Source organism: Atractosteus spatula, chromosome 9, assembly GCF_055471065.1.
Source record: "Atractosteus spatula isolate fAtrSpa1 chromosome 9, fAtrSpa1.hap1, whole genome shotgun sequence".
NCBI lineage: Eukaryota > Metazoa > Chordata > Actinopteri > Semionotiformes > Lepisosteidae > Atractosteus > Atractosteus spatula.
In genome coordinates this window covers 50354244-50373194 of record NC_142714.1, presented here as the reverse complement: position 1 = coordinate 50373194, position 18951 = coordinate 50354244, and the positions used below count along the sequence as shown (strand labels likewise).

Below are 18951 nucleotides of genomic sequence, written 5' to 3'. Positions count from 1 at the left end.
AGACTTAGTGGGGAAAACTCCCCACAACACGTTCAACAATCACTTCAGCTCTGCAACCCAACGCGTGTTGCAGCTAGCTGTTCGAGGCGTTTACTTAGACATGTGCTAGAAAACTCAACATAAAGGCACATAGGACCTGTTGCACAAGCGCCCGATGTGAAAGACAGTATTCCAGGGCTCACTTCAGCACCCGAGCACCATTCACTCGCAAACGGTGCCGCTTTGTCCTTGGGGTCTATTCCGGACTCACGAAGCAGCGCAAAACAGCGCCTGGATGTTAGCGGAAGATAAGCATGACAGTAAATAAAAAAGCTTTTACAGCTAATAATTTATTTTTCTTTTAAACCAGGAGTGAAGAAAATAGCTTTTCCATTTAGCAATTCATAAATACACAAAGCATATGAACACACTGTGGCTACCCCAGCAGGCAGCAGCACGCCAGCCTGCTACCTCGTACTTCAGCATCAGGGCACTTTCTTTCAAAAATAAAGAAACGATAAAGAAAACACTCCACAGGACAGGAGAATTCTGGGTAACAGCTCAGGTAGGGACTGTGTACAAGGTGCTTCTTGCGATCATGAAAGAGGAAAACAAAATATTAAAGTAAAAACTATGTACAAACTGCAGCTTCACAAACCTTAAAGCTCTGGTTTTTTTTCTTAAAAAAATCTGCATTTCAAATTAATGGTTTATCTCCACTACAAACCCAGGATTCGCCCTCTTGGTTATAGTCAGCTCTACAGTTCATTTGCACCGAAGCATAATGAAGTCAGATGGTCAATTTTACATTTTTCATGCCTTTTTTTTGTAAAACTAGCAACGTCTACTTAAAGGAAATATAGATTTATTTATAAAACAATAGAATTTTGAAAAATAAAATACTACAACCACCCGATTAACACTGACTTTTTACACAATTACAGTCATTTACATACAAATACATCAGAAGACTAAGGATTCAAATGGACATTTCCTCAAAACCCTCAAGGCCCTTATTCTAATGATGTTTATCTTAATGGCACAGAGCATTAATAAAATCAGTAGGTTACAGCATATGTTCAGATGAGAAATAAACAATCCAAATCAAAACTTGTATTTATTACTTTCCAAACAAAGATTCCCTTAGTATCTCTCATTTTTCACATCAGAACCCCAAGATTCTTTTTTCTGCTTGATGTGTTTCTTACAGGACCCCTCGGCGAGGGGCTGCGTGCTGGTTAATTCATTAACAATGAATTAAAAACTTAAACAACTTCGACACTGAGGGGTGTGAACAACGCGCTCTGCTGTGCTGCCCTTCAAGATGCACCAGAAGGGAGAGAGACCAGTGATGTGGTATAAAAGCTACTTCCCTCCCCCAGTAGAACAGAAGCCTCCAAAAGTGATGAAGATACTGCCTGCAGCTACAAACATATTAGACAGCCAGAACATTTTTAAGAACTTCAAATTTTCTGACCTAGCAGCTTTTACGTTTAGAGAGTTGCGGGACCGTTGTCAAAACCCACTTTGTAAAGATACCAACTTCACTAAATCATAAAATCCTAAACCACCTCACTACAGAAATGGATTTCACAAATGTAGGCAGTGGAGAAAGCTTTGGAGACTTCTGTCACCTTGGCGCTGCAAACAGATGAGCCCCAACTCGTTCTTGCAGCAGCTTCCTACACAGGCTAGGCAGCACGTTGGCATACTCCACCTCAGGACACGGTACGCAAACAGCGACGTGTTCTGGGACAGGCTCTCCCCTCTGACCTGGTGAAGAAAGGAAGGGGAGCCGTTCTACCGAATCTGCGCAACAGCCCACGTCCGAACGCCACAGGCACACCGGCAGCAATAGTTTCAATTCAGTGTTACACCAACGTGTACAATCAAATAAACGCTTTAAAAACAAAAGACCCAGATTAAACAGCGCTCTATAGTGTTTCCATATAACACAGGTACGCGGCATCCAAGGCTGTCTGGAGTAGGCTGTATTCTCCTTCTGCTCATTCTATTCCTGAGCACACAGAAATGCCGGACAGCGTTGGCAAGCCTTTGACCTGGATCCAAGGCGGATGATTACACTTGTTCATCTCAGTCCTTGTAATCCGTGTCCACGACCGAGCTTCCTGTCCGCTGCTTGGCTCCCCTGCAGCTGTTGAGGACACAACAATACCTGTGACCACAACTAGGTGGACAATCCATGCCGTCCCATGCCAGAGTCGAGGAAGACCGGCGTGCAGGAGCACTGACTTTCTCTTATCGGTATTCCAGCATTCCTGTACTGTCAATCTCAGGAGGTCTTCCATGCTTCCCAGAAGGAAGCACTTCCCCGGCGCCAGTCACGGCGAGATGTTCACTGCACCTCTGCACTGTAGGGCTCGGTCTTCAAACCAGCGGAGGCTTTTATCCCTTCAGGAGACCCAGGCAGAACACGAGCGCGGAACAGGAAAACGCTTGGGGGGGGGAGTCTATGGAAATCTTGGGATTTGCCCTGTGCAGGGAAGCCGGTCGGCTTGCAGCCGGTTAGTGCAGGTGCAGAAGACACCAGGACATCCTGGGTGGGGTGGGAAGACATGCGCAGCCACTACATGCGGTATCATTACCTCGCTGGAAATAAGTGTCAGTTCACGGGTCGGCCCTGAGCCTGCGAGCATTTCTGAGCTGGCAGCACAAGCGAGATGAAAGCCCAAAGACAAAGAAAGTCTTCTTACAGTCGCTTCTCATTCCAAGGAGACTGCTAGCATTCTCCTTGTGTGCATACCAGTGAGCTACAGAGCCCTGCTGGCTTGAATTTCAGAATCAGCCTGGAGTCCTGTGGGATTGAGAACAGTGGACTCCAAAGGGAAAACAAAAACATCACAGGACAAGGTGCACCTCATCAGCAACTCGCGTTTTCTTTCCAGGAGAATAATTCGGATGTGAAGCAGCAGAGGGGATGAGGAAACTGCTGCCAGGGTCAGCACCTTGTAGTAAAGTAGAAATAGCAGCTGGAGCCGACAAGGAGGAAACGGCAAGCAGTCTTCAAACCTGCCGCCCACGTCTGTCTGCAGAGGAAGTGCACTTTTGAGGAGCAGCACAACGCAAAAAAAAAAAGCACAGTTCAGGGCTCTGGAGTCGACTTTCTTCCATTTCATGAAGGACGACCTGGCAGGGCAGGGGGGGGGTTGGAAAGAGAGGTGGCAATGAAGTCCAGAGGGAGCCGCAGTCACCGCTGCCCAATCCTCCCCTGTGCGGGGCTGGGGAGGAGGGGGTGTCACTTGGGCGACAGGTCACGGAGCGTGGCGAAGGGGGATGTGTCGGGGGAGGCCGAGACCATGCTGATCTTGGCCGGGGAGTCGGAGGAGGAGCCCACGCTGCTGAGGCTGCTGTCCAGGAGGGCCGGGGAGAGACTGAGAGAGAGAGAAAGAACACAAATGTGTAAGAGAATACGCCGCAGCAAGAGGGGCCACACAACTGGCCGCAGAAAACGCTCATGTTCAAGAGAAGGTGAAGGACAGAGAGGGAGGGAGAGTGGCCCGGGCAAAGACAGACCGGGTCTGAAAAAAGACAGCAGGCTGGCAGGAAAGGAAACCATATAACAGGAGAGAGAGGTGGGAAGAGGAAGCAGGCCGAACAGTGCCAAAATATAAAATTACAAACTTAATGTCAAATGCACTTCAACAAGCACATACCAAGAGTAGCTGGGTTCTAGGTATTAATTACAAGCACAGCAAACCTACACAAGCACTATAATACAAACTGTTACATGTCAACATACAATCAGTTTAAATGCACACAGACTGGACAGCAGTGCTCTGCCTGAAGCTGTAATACCCATCTGGGTATTCAATACAGGGTCACGGGGGAGTTGGTTCCCATCCTGGTCAGCAATAGGCACCAGGCAGAATACACCCTGGACCCGGACACGGATGGGCAGAGGGACAGAGACGCTCACACCAGGGACAATTTCCCCAGAAGCCAATTAACCTACCAGCCTGCCTTAGGACCGTGGGAGGAAGCCAAAATCTAACCCAACATGGAGAACACACAGGCTCCACACAGACAGCACGCAGGAACTGAACCCTGGGCCCCAGTGCTGCAAAGCAGCAATGCTGACCCCCGCTCCTGCCCACGTTGTAGCGTGTAAGGGTGAAAGAGGCCCCTTCATAGATGGGGGCATGATCAGCGTTAAAACTCTGGCTGAGAGAGCAACAGAGCACTCTTGCCAAAGCAGACTCCAGAAAACAGGTGAAAGGCCTGTGTTCTGAACAACCTGCATGCACCAGGTTCATTTCCTTAATGAAACGCTACTGCAAATTGTCCTACGCCTCCTCAATCTGGAACGCAAACTAACTTGTCTGAGCAGAACCACATTCCCGAAAGCCGACTTTTTACCAGGAGCTCAGGCTGGGCAGGTGAGCCTCGGGGGAGAGCATGGTGGTTGTCCCTTGGAAAAGGCGCTTTGGCTGGCTTTCGGTTTCCATCTCGCCTGCAAAAAAAAAAAGTGTAACGAAATAAAACGGGACTCCTGTGGCGAAGAGCTACCACGGCCACAGGTATCCACAGCCCAGCAGGTTCTCCTCAGTTCTCTTTAATACCTCGACTCTTACACACCCAGGAAGACAAATGGGCAACCGATCAAACAGATATGGCATCAGCACGAGGAGAGCCGAGGACAGCTCCCGTTTACCCGAGGGACTTAAATCGGTGAGCTGCAAATGTGTATTCCCCCCCACCCCCAACAAGTCTGTAACTATTACAGGAGTTAAAGCAAAAGTCCATCTCTGTAACAGGTTCAGAAGCACTGCTAGAACCATTAAGGAAATGGAGGGACATTTAAAAGACCATAAAAAGCACCCCAAAAGTGACATGCCAACTTAACACCCAGAAAGTATTTTATACAATTATGAGCCAGACATCTTTTTAAGTACCGGTGCTGCAAAACGTGCAGATTTCTCAATGCTGATTTAACGAGAAGCACTCCTCCCTCGTCTCGGAGACGTGCCACACAGTTTCGGCCGTTTGCCCAAGTGAAGACCACAACTTGGTTTTCTTTACCTTTGCGTTTGATGGGCCCCAGGACACTGGGTCTGATACAGTTGATGGGGCTCTGACTCCTCCTGCTGGAAGGGGGAAAGACAGCAGACGTGAGACGCAGCGGCCGCAGCAAGGAGCCGAGGCCACCAGCAGGCCCGGCCCGGCCCGTGGAGTTACGTCTTTGCAAATTTCAGAAATCTACACAAACCCTCTGTTTTGTTTTGTTTTTTTTTTTGTTTCCTCCACATCTCAATCAGATGCTGAACAGGGATATTTCAAAAAGTATAGCATTCAGGAGGAAGGAAAAAGGCACAGTCCCTGGTGATGCGGCTGTGTCATGCGTGGCATAGTGCTGCTGGCCTCCTGTGAGGCTTCTGCAGCTCTTTTCCACTCCTGCATCCTGTGTAGCTTGGATGCAATGTGGTTCTGGCTACTGTGTGCTGAAGTTACCCCATGCAGGTTCAACCTGGGGAGATTATAATGAAGACTGCTTTGCCCAGCTCTGTCCTAACCACTAGGGACAATCCGTTACCGGCCTTTAATCGCCTTAACAGCCCCTGCTTCAGCACCACAGCTCGTTTTCCCGCAGGCACCTCGAACACAAGGTGCAAGTCAGCTCATGCCATTTCAAGATGGGACCACCTACAGCTTACTCATCTGCCCTCAGAGGTCAGAGGTCAATACGCCCGAGAAAGAATCCGGCTCGTTGACAAGGGTACCACCATCACGGATAACATGGATTCCCCCCCCGCCTTCGGAAAGCCCTCTTCCGAAGTAAGGATGGCAGATGTTTGTGGTTCAGCTCTGGGGCACAGCCAGCGAGAGGAAGCGCTCCGAGTACTCACGTGGTGAAGCGCCGGGTGGGACTTGGGATGGGGCTGGGCGGGAAACCGTTGGTGCCTACCAGGATCTGAAGAGAGGGCGAGAAGCATTGCTGCGAAAGAGACAAGGCCCATCAGTGGACATGCACCAAAGCAGCCTAGAACTCCAGAGGAGTGTAAACAGGGCTACGGCAACGTAATTAACTTTCACCAGCAATTATCAGTTAATTACACAATTAACAGGCCTGGCATGTTACAATCTAGCAATGCAGATACTAGAAATAATCCTAATACTGGCCTAAAAGAACAACACTAAGCGAAGCATCAGACTTGCCAAAAGAGGTTTCTTCTATATAATAAAGTGGGGGTTTCTTAAAAAAAGAGCCCATTGTCAATGAAGTTACGTTATCAGCTAAAAACAAGGTAACGTTGCTATCAAATGATTAAAAAAAACTCAGTGAAGTTTTAGTAAAAGAGCCAAGGATAATTCACTGGCTCCCTTTTCCATTAGTTACTTGAACAACAATTCAGCATCAATATTTTACTATAAACATCCTTCTCATCAATGTAGCTTAACTGTCAAAACATCCTGTCTGAGAGAGAAACCGCACGAGCGTCTCCGGTCCAGAGCCGACCCAGCTCACCTTCCCGATCCCTCTGGTGGGAGACGGAGCAGGGGACACGGGCACAAAGTCAATCCGCTTCGGAGAAGAGGACTTGTCCAGGTCGTTGTCACTCTGTCGGAGAGGGAAACCACACACGTTATTAAAAGCCTACATCCCAGACCGCTTCCCCTTCTCTGGGACGAAGAGGTGCAGTACACACTCTCAACCCCGGGCAAGGATACATTCACAAGGAGCATCCTTCCCGACTCAAAACCCACAACCGTGCCACAGCACGTCAGCAGTGCCAGGGAGGCACCAGTGTACATTAGAATAAATTCTTCCCGGTTTCAGGGAGACAAAGTGAATCGCAAAGCCATCCCATATTCCCAAGAGCCTCATCCTTCCCCCACTGTCCTGCCTCGGAGCGTCGGTGCGTCAGTGTTGGAGTATTATACTACCACGCAGCCTGTGCTGGGAGACTGGTGGCCCTGTTAACTCCACGTGCTTTACTATAGCATGTATCTCAAGCGCACGCGCTCCCCACAGAGAGGGAAACGGTGCAGCGCAGCCCTGGAGAAGCTGCCACATGCATGAAGAAGAAGAGAGACTCCATACTTTACACACAAAGCCACCATTCAACATCACGCGTCAGAGCAAAATACTACACAACCCCCCTCCGCCTACTGCTGCTGCCTCCTCATGAGCAGAGGCTCAGCGATGAAGCACGGGGGGGGGGCTGAAACGTGCACAACGCTCACTCGCAACCACCTGCTCCATTTCCCCACGCCCAACCTGGAGTAACTCACACTTGTAAAAGAAGAAAAACAGATGAATAGACAATTATCAAACCGCCGTGCTTTCTCCAAGCTGCAATGCTTCAGGCTCCCGATAATAAAAAAATTAAAACTCGATTAAGACAAACCAATCAATGATTTTCAAATACTCCACATGCAGCAAGTAATCAAGTAACCATCCGACATAAAAATGAATTGGGAGGAGATATTTAAGTCCCATCTACTCTCTACAGTAAAAGCACAGCAGACGCCCGTTCATTGATCCGTCGGGGGACACTGGCTGTTGAGGACAAACGGACCTCAACCCTTGCAGAGCTCAGACGAGGGAGTTTTTGTTCGGCAAGCCCGCGGGAGACCCTTCCTCTCAACTCACCAGGCTGAGGCTCTCCTCCCAGGACTGACTCATCTGCATGGCCGTCTGCACCTCGCTGAGGGAGACAGAGAAACGGCACAGGGGTGAGAGAGAGCAGGCCACACCAGGCCCTACTGTGGTACAAACACCGCCCACAAAGAAAAACGTCCCCATTGCGCTGCCCAGTGAACCCGCAGTTCTAAACCCAGCTGACTGACTTCAATCACTGCAGACTAGACTCTGTGAACAAATAACTGAAGCAGGCTCAGACAGAGTCCCAGGCCTCTGCTGGCACTGTCAGGGCACACCTGCACACCCTGAACTCACTCCCCCTCCCCCCCCACCGCACCTGGGCTGCTGTGTACACAGAGCTACACCCAGCTGTGGCTTGACACAAGCCCACTAAATAAATCCTCCTGCCCCGGTGTCAATCCCAAAAACGACTCCGAATCTGCACCTCCAGACTATCAGACCCTCTGACGGTTTTAGCAAATGTTTTCGGTGTGCTGCAATACTGCAGAACTGCAGGCCCTTAAAGCTGTAAAGAGAGAGGAGCAAGAGCTGCGACTCACCGCTCGTGGGCTGTCTCTCTGTTCATCAGATCCACACCTTCCTCCTGCAGGAAAGCAAAGTCATTCAACCTGAGTAACGTCAACTTTACATCCTCCGGCCTACCTCACTTGTGGGTTTCCAGAGCAGATAAAATGGGAAGAACTCCAATCATTAACAGGCAGTCCCAAAATAGCCTCCCTGTATAATGTAACTGTAAGAAAAAAAGGGGGATGGTTGACTCCCCAGTTGCTCAACCCGTAAAGGCTGAGGTTGAGCTTGCTGAGCTCTGGGATTTGAGCCTGGGTCATGCTGCTACCAGCAGTGTTCAGACAGGCTATCCGACTAATCCCAGGGTAGGATTCCTCAGCAGGTCTCTCAGGGACGCTGTGACTGTTGAGGCTTTCCAGGCACCTGCAGACCACAGGTGGGGGGGGGGGGCGTGGGGACATGCCTCTCCTCCAATCAGCCCCGAACCTCCAGCAGGGGGCTGTGCTGCCTGTAATCTTTTCCCACACCCCCCTCCACCACCATTTTCCCCGTGTGCAATCGCAGGATTCCTTGCGGAGAGCCGAGACGTGAAAGAACACAAATACACCACGGGCTATTCCAAATCAGATGGGTACGACACAAAATAATCAGGGACAGCAGCAGGAAAGCAAAGCCTCTGACCATGCATGAACGTTACCTGTTTAATCTGATGGAGTCTGCTGCTGGGGACTCTGATGGGGGAAGAGGGGACCATCTGCAAAGAAAGAAGGGAACATCATGCTAGAGTGAAGAGGGCTGTGCAAGCCTTTAACCATTTGATCTCAGGAACACACACACACAAGTGGACAGACCTTTTCCTAATTCCCAGGGAGCATTTCACTACTATTGTCCCCACCTAAAGTTTGCTCCCGAAAATGGTTTCTCTCCAGTAACATCACTCAGAACAGGACTTTCAGTAAAACACTGTGTCTGAGCACCAGTAAGCTACACAAAGGGCTTGAGGTCAACACACAACACCAGCCCATTTCCCATGTGCAAATGATCTCAACCCTCTTGGATACCTTTTCCCTTTCTCCGTTTTTGAAACAGGCCGCTAACATCTTGACTAAATCTCACCTAAAGTAACAACAACAAAGAAGCATGAACACCAGGGACAGGAGTGAGTCTGCCACTCCCTAGCCTTCTGGGACAAATGAACCCATTAAGCTGAGAAGCCGACATGTAATACCACCTCCACATCAGCCTAGGCAAAACACAGTGAACTATAACCAGCACCCGCAGATCCGAGTCCCCACTTTAATCCCTGTGCAAAACACTGATCAACATAACGCAAAAGACTCTACCTTCTCCCTCCTTTTCACAGGGCAACAGAAGTTCAGGCTTCTTACCAGGCTCTGGCGGTTCACAACAGTGGTGCTGTTCCTCCGGCTGCGCAGAACCTCCCGCTGGAACACCTGCGAGTGGTCGCTGGAATCGGACAGACAGAGGGGCTCGGATGACGGAGCGGCAGGAGCAGTCACAAACGCCAACGACATCCGCGCCCGGCAGGCAGGCAGGAGCAGCAGCTCATTAACCCAAGAATCTCCTCCACCCGTTTTGTGAAAGGAGCCGGGGTTAAGGCTCAAACAGCATGACTGGACAGAGCTTGTTCTACACTCCCATAACCCCTGGCCATCAGCACTCAGTTTTAAATGCACTTCCATTTAGCACCTACTTGCGCTCCCTGGTTTGTGTTTCGCTGTCAAGTCTGAATAACTCCACTGGGATGACATGGGAACAACACTGAACGAAGACCGTTGAGTCACAACGAGAGTTGGTGATGCCTTACAATATGAGGGCGGGGGGCGGTCACGACCAGCTACTCTTTCCTTCCCTTTTACTGGTATGGTTTTAAACTGGAACCGTTTCTACTGAAGGACAACAACACAACAGTTGTTCAATCAATCCATCACCTGCACTCTTTCTACACACAAAAGCATCAGCATCTCTGCATCTTTCACCGGAATCGTTTCTCGTTTTGAAACTCGTGAACGGATCACACATGGGAAAGCATTTTAAAACGCGCTTAGCGTGGCTGGGCATCCCTGGAAAATGAATGCAGCATTTCAGTGTTGGAGTATTATACTACCACTCAGACTCCTCTGGTAGACTGGTGGCCCTGTTAACTCCATGTGATTTTCTATAGCATGTCACTTAGTCGTCCGCACTTCCTATAGAGAGAGGGAGACGGACTGAGTGCAGCCCAGGAGAGGCTGCAACATGCATGGAGAGGGGTGGGTCACATCACTCAATCACTGGGAAACAAGGACCTGGGGTCTGCTGTTCATGAACAAGGAAACAAGCCAAGCTGTGGCAGTCTAATGCATTCCAGTGGTTAGATGCTACATGCTGTTCTGCAACAGCCAGGTGCTGGCTGGATATTTCAAACCTGATGCAGTAAATAAAATTGCTGTGAGCCACATATATCACTAACATAGTTCAAACAAGATCATTTTGGGTTCAGGGGTGAAGAGGAGGAGAGTAGAGTTGGGGCTTGTGACAAGATATCACTCCCAGTTCAGGAGGAAAAAAAGTCTTCTCTATCTCATCATCTTTAAAAAAGAAAGGAATGTGTTTAAAAAAAAGAAATCTCTTTCCAACTAGGGGAGCTTTCTCTTCATGGAAAAAAACAGAGAAATGTTTAGTTGAACTTTTTAACAAGCATGGATGGGTGTCAGGAAACGTACTTTAGGGGTTCAATTATTGCTTATGTGAGAAAAGTTTCTAAAAGTCTTTACGGGAGTATCTCTCATTTACTTACGACTTTTCTTAATTTGTCAGTGTGGCATCCACACACAATGTTATTGTAACGTGACTCAAGATAACATTATACCTTATTGTATAATTTATATCATAATAAAGTCAATTGGGACTATGAATGCAACAGAACTGTTTGCAACCAGACCGAAATACAGTTTTGCACCAGTGGGTCAAAGCCTGAACTAGACATTACTCTCGGTGTTCCTCTTGCATTTGCAAGCCAAGGTTAGACATATTAATAGTGTCATTTGTTACACTTGAAAAATACGCTCTCTTTTGGATGTTCATGCCTATGTACAACATGGAGAAGCCTGTATCTGCACTTCCGAAACAATTTCACCCCTGTAAAGCACTGCCTGGTGAAAAACATCCACCAGACAGCACTGCCTGAAAACGGGGCTGCTCCAGTCTCATATAAAGCTGCACATAAGAATAGTCACATACGAGAGGGATGTTCAGTCCATTTCAATCATTTGGTTTGCCAGTAGCTAACTTGATCCATGACTCTCATCCAAACACTTCCTTTTCCTGAAAGAATCCAAGGTTATCGACCAGATAACTAGTTCCAGACCCCCTTGACCCTTTGTGTAAACAAGCAACCCCAATTCTCATGTTCAGATCATACATCGTGTTGGCCTCTCTGCACTGGGTACCTATTACATTTAGGATCAACCATAAGATCTCACTGCTGATTAAATTTACTGCCTTGGCACCATCGTTAAAGACTCACCTTCCAGCCAAACCCTGCACTCTCCTTCAGTCAACTATCTGTACAAGATCTCTAAATCAAGTGCTTGCTCTGTGGGTATCAGTCGTTTAAACCTGAGTGCAGAGCTCCCAAAGTTTAAAGGCACTCCTGAAGGCACGTGTTTTGGTCATTTGCTAAAAAGTAAGTTTTACTCATCTTCCTCCCTTTTTTTTTTAACTACATTACGTTTTGCACGGCCTACCCGAACTTTCCATTCAACTGACAGGACCTGTGCTTCGTATCTTTTCCGGCACGCAAAAAAAAAAAATCAGTCGGAATTCAATCGACGGCTTTCGTTTTAAAATAAACAAACAAACACATTTTTTAAAATAAAAAAAAAATACAAGGCACACGATCCCGCGGCTGGGACCTGCGTCCACCCCACCCCCTTCCCCAGGTGCCTGCGACTCCCTGTGCTAGTGAAACGAAACCGGAGCGCTCACAGCTGCCCGTCCGCCCCGCAAGCGGTACCACAGGCTGCAGGGCCTTGGGAGACTGGAGCGTGGATTCGCGTCTCTGCCGCCCGCAAAAAAAAACAAAACAAAGGAAAACATTCGGCAGAACCGAAGCCCGACCGTACCTCAGCCCGTTGATCATGGGGGCACTGTTGGATCTTCTCAGGTTCCCGTCGTTCTGAGTCAGGGACACGGGGATGTCGAGGTCCAGATCCATCTTCTCCTGGGACATGGAGGCCGGGTGGCTCATGGCTTGCGTGGGCACCCGGGTGCCCTCGGCCCCGCGAACCGGGGCACCGCCGAGCTCTCCGCGTCGGGTCGGGTCGGGTCGGGTCTGGCCGGGCCGGGCCGGGCCTCTAGTGTGAGCTCAAAGTAGTCTGGAAACAAGGCTCCATGTTTTATCGTCGTTTGCGAGGAGCTGTTTCAACAAGTCCTTTGCTGCTTCTGCTTCTGCTTCTGCTGCTGTTGGGGGGTATATACGTGAACGCAGCTAGCCGTTTTCAACTGTCTCTTCGAAGGAATTACCCCATACATCAGCCCGAACGGGCTCTGCTGTAGGGTATTCTCAAACAATAATCAACATGTTTTCTCAGGGGGCACGGAAGGCGCACCCCCATCGACAGACGAAAACTCGGAAACTCCGTCCCAACCGTGCGTGGAGCCTGCTTAGGAAAAGACTTTGAAAAGGGGCACCGCGTCCCCCTAAAAGATCACGCTTCCCAACAGCGTTGAGTGATCGTGTTTGCAAAGTGAGGCCGAGAGCACATCACCCAACATCCACTTGATTCAACAGCAGACCACAAAAACACACACAAAAAAAAAAAACTGCAGGGATTAATTTAAAAAAAACAGCACGCTTTTCGCCATTTGTACTTAAAACGTTTACCTACATCAAACCGAGACTTTCACTTGCTTCCACCATGTTGTCTAACTGTCCGAATTTTTGCGACTGAAATAAAAATGAATTATTTTCTACTGATTTCCACTGTTTATCACTCCGCCTCCTGGAGCCGCAGCACTCCTATCTCAACCAAACTTCCCGCCCCGTCTACAGCCTGCGTCTATGATTGACAGCGTCAGAAACCAATAGGCGCTCCACATTTCGCCGGTGACCGGAGCTGAATGGCAGCTACGCGACCAATGAAATGCCGTCGTTAAGGGATTTCCTGGAGAAGTTAGGTTAACACGGAACTACGCCCCGCCCCGGCTTCTTCCTCCAGAGTTCAAAGTAGCGCATGCGTGTCACGTATTGAGCGCCGGTTAAAAGCGCATGTTTAAAGCAAAGTTTTCAAAAGGCAATGAAACCTTTTACCTAAAAATAATATGTTGCTCTGATGAAATGTAAATGAGCCAAGACCTCACATTCAGTTAAGCAGCGAAAGGCCTAGAATTTAAATCCTGTGGTGAGCACAGTGACCCCCTGGTAAGCAAATTACACGACACTGCCATACATTTGAAATTATTAGAAGTTAAAGTCTTGGCTTCGGTCAGATAGCAGAAGAAAGAAACCCTGCAACATGTTGGCCAGGGAAATTCAGGTCAGAGAAGCTGGGAACTGATCAGATATGGACCTGATCCCCTTACCCACCCGAGGAAATACAGCTTAAGCACAAATTGCGGTAGACAAAGTTATGTACATGAGCCACAGAAAGCTCACACGCAGCAGGTATTGTGCTTCGTTGGCTCCAATGTGTGTTTTCGGGACTCAGGCCTTTGCACAAAGGGCTGTGGGGGTGTAGTCTCTCCCGCTGGAGCTCAGGGGGTGAAAGCCGGTGACGATGCCTCTACAACAGCTGCAGTGAATAAAGGTGCGGGTTTTCTGTACTCCTATATCCCGAGGGTTATCTCCCCCACTACAACAATGGCCAACGGCTGAGTGCTTGAATCTATTCTGGAGAGCAGCATTTTTGTCAAGAGTGCAACTGCTGGACTATAGCCAGGGATTTGCACAAAAACAACGGTTTTAATTGCCAATACATGCAACCATTCCACCACACCATTTCCCCAGTAGTGTTTCTCATTGAGAAGGATTTGATCTTTTGACATGACAATGACTGTGTCTCTTTGGGCAGCCATTCAGCTTGACATAACAATGACTGTGCTTCACTGGACAGCAGTTTGGCTTTTGACATGGCAATGTTTTCTGTAGGCCAAGTAGGCAGCTGCGCCAGCATGCGTAGGCTGCAAAGGAACAGGTAAAGGTTTATTCCCTGCTGAAAGGAAAAGAAAAGAGACACAATGATTCGATGGGGAGCCTTCTTCATGTGTTTTATGTGTGTTGTTTTCATCTAATGTTTCTGTATTTGGGATCTTTTTTTAATAGAGATTTTCAAAACAAGTTTTCTGGACTAATTCGTGTAAGATTGCCAGTTCTTCTTGATTTGATCTTCTTGATCAGTTTTTTCCAGAAACAGTTCAGAGTTATTGATTTCTGCATTTCTGAGAGTTATCTGTTTATGTCTGCTTTTCTTTTATTTTTAAGTAATAATAATTGCTCCACTTATATGGCGCTTTTCTGGACACTCCAGAAAAACGCTATATAAGTGTAAGCAATTATTACTAGTAGTAGTATTAGTATTATTATTTAAATTCTGTAAAGCCTGATTAAAGTCTGTTTTGTTGGTTTGACACAGAATGTTTAGGAATTATTCATTAATGTCTGAACTCTTTAGTCCTCTTTCGTATTTGCCCTAGCTGACATATCCTACCTGTATGATAGTCGAAGGCCTGACCCCTCCCGCTGGCTCACACTGATGGTGTGAGCCAAACAAAGGTTTCGTATTTATTTGTACATTTATTGAGTTACTTAGGTAACGGAGGTTCACACCACTGACTAAAAAGGTGTGCATGGTTATTGAGGAACACAAGGAGGCGCTGTGGGGTTGTAAGAAATTATTTTCTACTTTTCTGAATCAGGGCGTTTTAAGCTTAAAAATAGACAGTTCCTATTACAATACACAATCTTGTTTCTTTCTTTTGTGTATATTAAAAGGTTGAAAAAAGCTGCTCAGAAAATATGAAAATGAAAAATCTGTTTGGAAAAAAAAAGTTCTGCCGCCAGCGACCCTACCTGCAATCCCATCTTCAGAAAGGCGAGAGGGAAACAACTGTCAAATTTAATTCACGAAAAGAGTCAACAGGTTAATTAAAACGTAGTTCTGGTAATGGGGAATTAAGTACTGCTGAATAATGCAGGCTTCAAGAGAAACGTCAGATGCGTCTTCTAGACACAAAGGACGGCCCCCGGGCTTTCAAAAATATTTTAATCTCTCTTTCTTTTCCCCTTATTAACAAAAGGCGGAAATATCCTGTCCGAATCTGCCGCCGATCGCTCTTTGAAGCCGCGCCGTGTCGCGCAGCGCCTGTGGGCTGGATTGCCGGGTGGGGGTCGGGGTCCGAGGGCCTAAACTCGCCGCCACAAGAAATGGCCTCTCCATCTTAGGGGGCTGCCCGCTGTCAGAGGAAACTACTCTTTTGTTTTGGCAGGAAAGTGACAGCCCCCCCCCCCCCCCAGACACACACACACCAATCCGACCTTCCCAAAAGCAATTACCGTCCACCAGCTATAGGTCTCCTTCACTGAAGTACCAGACAATTTCATGACGTCCCCTGAAGAAATTTGGCAATGAAGAATCGTGCCGTGGTTCACCCAACCTAGCGTTTGTTAGTTTGTAGCTCTGCCAGAAGAAGGCAAAAACTGTTTTTAGGCAAAGACCAGAAATCCACAGACACTCCCTCCGCGGATTTCTGTTCACAAACTCAAAACAGGACGTTTCTCATCGGCCACACGAGCCGCGGCGGAGCCTCCAGGCGAAGAGAAATCAGGTGCGATGTAAGACAGGGAAACACATGAAGTGGTCTTCTCCACAGCTGTCGCCCCTGACACTCGCAGGGCCTAAAGGAGAAGGGCACAATGAAAAGGGAACCAGACGCAGACACGTACCATGTAATTCAATGGTCCGAGGCGGCGATGTTGATGACAGATTGGAGTGAAAGGTTTTGTTATTTCCTGCTATTGTTTTTTCGGACTTTTTTTTTTATTGTTGTTGATGTTTTAACAGATTTCATCCGGCGTGACCCAGTCAGGGACCTCGGTAGACTGAGCTCAGGGCTTGTAGTCTGGAGGAATATGCTCACCCTGTGTCAACGTTCACCCCACTGTCTGCTGGTGGTGCATCCCATAACACCCGAAGGGCAAGACTCTTACTGATCTGTGTTCCATTCAAGTTTTAGGCCTGTGACCAAAATTTCTAAAAAAGAAAGGCCGAATCGTCTTTCCACTTTAAGGTTTAGATAGCCATTTATTAAATCGCTCAAAGCACAACCCCTGAATCTCCCGGCAAGGGCAAAGCTAAACCCCCTCATTCTTGTCTTGCTGTTTCTCACCGCTGGGGTCAGCACATCTCCACTCGCGCACACACACACCCCAAGACAGGAAATGGAGAATTATCAACCATACAAGACAACGCCGCTCGTCGAGGATGGAAAGAGTCGTTCAGAAACTCCTGCTGCATTATTCTGTACTGAAAAGTACTATAAAGCAGTCTGCCGCCACCACCACCCACTCGTATAAAATTCGGCTTATTTTGGGAGTGTATTCTGAAATGCAGCAAAATGCAATTCAAAAAGCACTGCAGAGCTCCGTTATTGAAAAGTACTGAACTGTCAGTATTTCACCTTGGCACCGGACGCAGTCTGTGCTGCTCTTAGTCCCAAGGTGGACAAAGTTTAGTTGAATATCTAAACTGGACTACATATGGTGGATTGTACAGTTCTGTTCCAATGGGAGTGTCCTGGCCAAGGAAACGGATATGAACAAAGTGTTCCTTAATTTAATTTACACAACAGGAACCTCTGTTGGGGTGCATCACGCTGCAGGTGGGATTCTAACCCATTCTCCCACAGAGCGCTCCCACTGGAGAGGGGTGTACCTGTCCAGAGCTCTCTGGGTATTAAATTCCACGCTTCGTACAAAAAACATTTCATCATTCTCCTGACAATAACTTCTTGAATCTGCTGTACTGTAGTTTTAAGAGATAACGTTTCATGTGGTGTTCAAGTATATTCTAACTTCAAAACATCAGGAAGAGTTTGTCTTCGTAAAAATATAGTCAGGTCCTTTCTCGTCTATCACATTACACGCTGTTTGAAATAAAGTTCATAAACACGCGTGGAATTATATATGGCATTGTTGAATAAGACCTCATCAGCAAAGAAAAATACAGCAAATTGAATTCACACCTGAATTCAAAGATTTAAGATAATCATACTTTCTTGCTTTTCCTTATTAATCGAGTGCAGATGAATGATCACTCACATGATCGATTCCTAAAAGCTGGAATTTGAAACTCTTTGGAAGCACATTATAGAAAAGTAGTGAATAACCAAAGAAGGCCATGTTATGCATATATGAGTGTATATACATAACATTTTCACAGAAGTGAAAAAATATATCAACTGGTATGTAAAATCATAGAATTTGCTTTTTCCAGCTCTGCTTCTTGAAACGTTCAACTGCACAGCCTTACCCACATGTAAAGAACATAGCTGTACACATGCATTAACATCACTTATTTTAAAGGGGTTTAAACTTAAACTTACAGGCTTAATGTAAACTAAACATAGAAAATGGAGTTTAATCTTCCAAGCTTAATTAAAGCTCTTTAATATTTCCTGGATATTGAATGACACCAAAAGTGCAGCAAAATACAAAAAAAGCACTGAGGACTATGTAGTCTGTAAATACTATCATCAGCTGCTGTAAAATCAAGGGAAGGGACTCATGCTCCTGCTGCAACTGTCTAATGTGCCTGACCAGTCACATGCTATTTTTCTCCAAACTACAAGCTCTTCTGTCTGGCTGAAGACACTGTCTCCTTTCTGCATTCTTAATCAGAGACACGAGTGGCACACTGTTGCGGAGAGGTCGTCGCACAGGTCAGGTGACTCTGGTGCTGTGCGGAAAGTGGAACTCTGGGAAGCCCTGACGTTCTTATTTGCGGTTGTAAATCCCGTGGGAAGGAGTACCGCACTGGGAGGACAGTGTCACTCCCTCACTGTCGAGCTCCCCGACTCTCCCAATCAGAGAGACTCTCCCATGGCCTTCCCTGCACAATTCCAACCCCAAAACACATCCTTTCCTCTGGCTGTACACTTTATTGTTCCCAGTACAGGTGCCTGTGCCTTAACTCTGCCCATCTCCCATTTTACTACCTACATCTTCACTGCTTTTAATCCCATGCAAATCAGAAAGGAAAAAAAGTATATAAACTTACAGTGAGCTGTAAATGGCTTTTCCATCAGTTTTGTACCACTGGTTTCTAAAGTTTCTATTTCTGAAAACTGGGGTGTCCAGGAAAATAGATACTTGTTTATTAACGGCTGACGAACCTCCAACCTCAGCAGGGGAAATGAGGTTCGACAGCCTAAAAGCAGCTCTTGGGGGGCTGGCATGAATAGCCCATCAAATATGAGGACTGAGCATTAGGGCTGACCTGGACAAACATCTTTCTCATCCTTTAGTTTTCTGACTGCTTGGGTCCTGGCTCTGGGAACAGACGCTGAGCATGCGTGCCCAAATGGCCCATGACATCAGAATCCGGACCGTGAATCCCAGGATGGCAGGGTCTGGAACTTCAGCTGCGTCACTCAGATGCCCTGATGTCAGGATCCACCCTGGTGGGCAGTGGGGGCACACTGGGGGAAGAGGAAACATGGGGCCTGGGACCCCCAGGAGCGTGTGTTCTCCCCCTGTGAGTTGTGGTTCTTCTGTCCTTCCTGACCACATGTTCAACTGCTGTTATACAAATCTGTGAAGTTTTGTGTGCCAAACAAATGAA

The 18951-nt window shown here is 47.5% G+C and overlaps 1 protein-coding gene and 2 non-coding genes across 3 annotated transcripts; all 3 read right to left on the bottom strand.

The window, feature by feature from the left end:
- Nucleotides 1-313: 313 nt before the first annotated feature.
- On the bottom strand, nucleotides 314-13135 carry pabir2 (PABIR family member 2). Its single transcript, XM_088925766.1, has 10 exons — nucleotides 12238-13135; nucleotides 9499-9577; nucleotides 8808-8864; nucleotides 8143-8186; nucleotides 7592-7646; nucleotides 6464-6556; nucleotides 5844-5932; nucleotides 5020-5084; nucleotides 4357-4450; nucleotides 314-3371 (listed from the first exon to the last, which is right to left on the bottom strand). The coding sequence occupies exons 1-10, from the start codon at nucleotides 12360-12362 to the stop codon at nucleotides 3236-3238; spliced, it is 837 nt and encodes a 278-aa protein (XP_088781892.1). The 5' UTR covers nucleotides 12363-13135; the 3' UTR covers nucleotides 314-3235.
- Nucleotides 6861-7016, bottom strand: LOC148828785 (small nucleolar RNA U109). The gene has a single exon (XR_016091725.1). It is a non-coding gene; the product is annotated as a small nucleolar RNA U109 (small nucleolar RNA).
- Nucleotides 10217-10375, bottom strand: LOC148828784 (small nucleolar RNA U109). Its single transcript, XR_016091726.1, has one exon. It is a non-coding gene; the product is annotated as a small nucleolar RNA U109 (small nucleolar RNA).
- Nucleotides 13136-18951: the final 5816 nt, after the last annotated feature.

Bases quoted from the DNA above. Each gene is read 5' to 3' on its own strand.
- pabir2 (XM_088925766.1), bottom strand. From the start codon at position 12,362: ATGAGCCACCCGGCCTCCATGTCCCAGGAGAAGATGGATCTGGACCTC. The intron at 8,865-9,498 runs GTAAGAAGCCTG...CTTTCTTTGCAG, and splicing joins TTGTGAACCGCCAGAGCCTG to ATGGTCCCCTCTTCCCCCAT. The intron at 5,933-6,463 runs GTGAGCTGGGTC...TCTCTTTCGCAG, and splicing joins CCACCAGAGGGATCGGGAAG to CAATGCTTCTCGCCCTCTCT.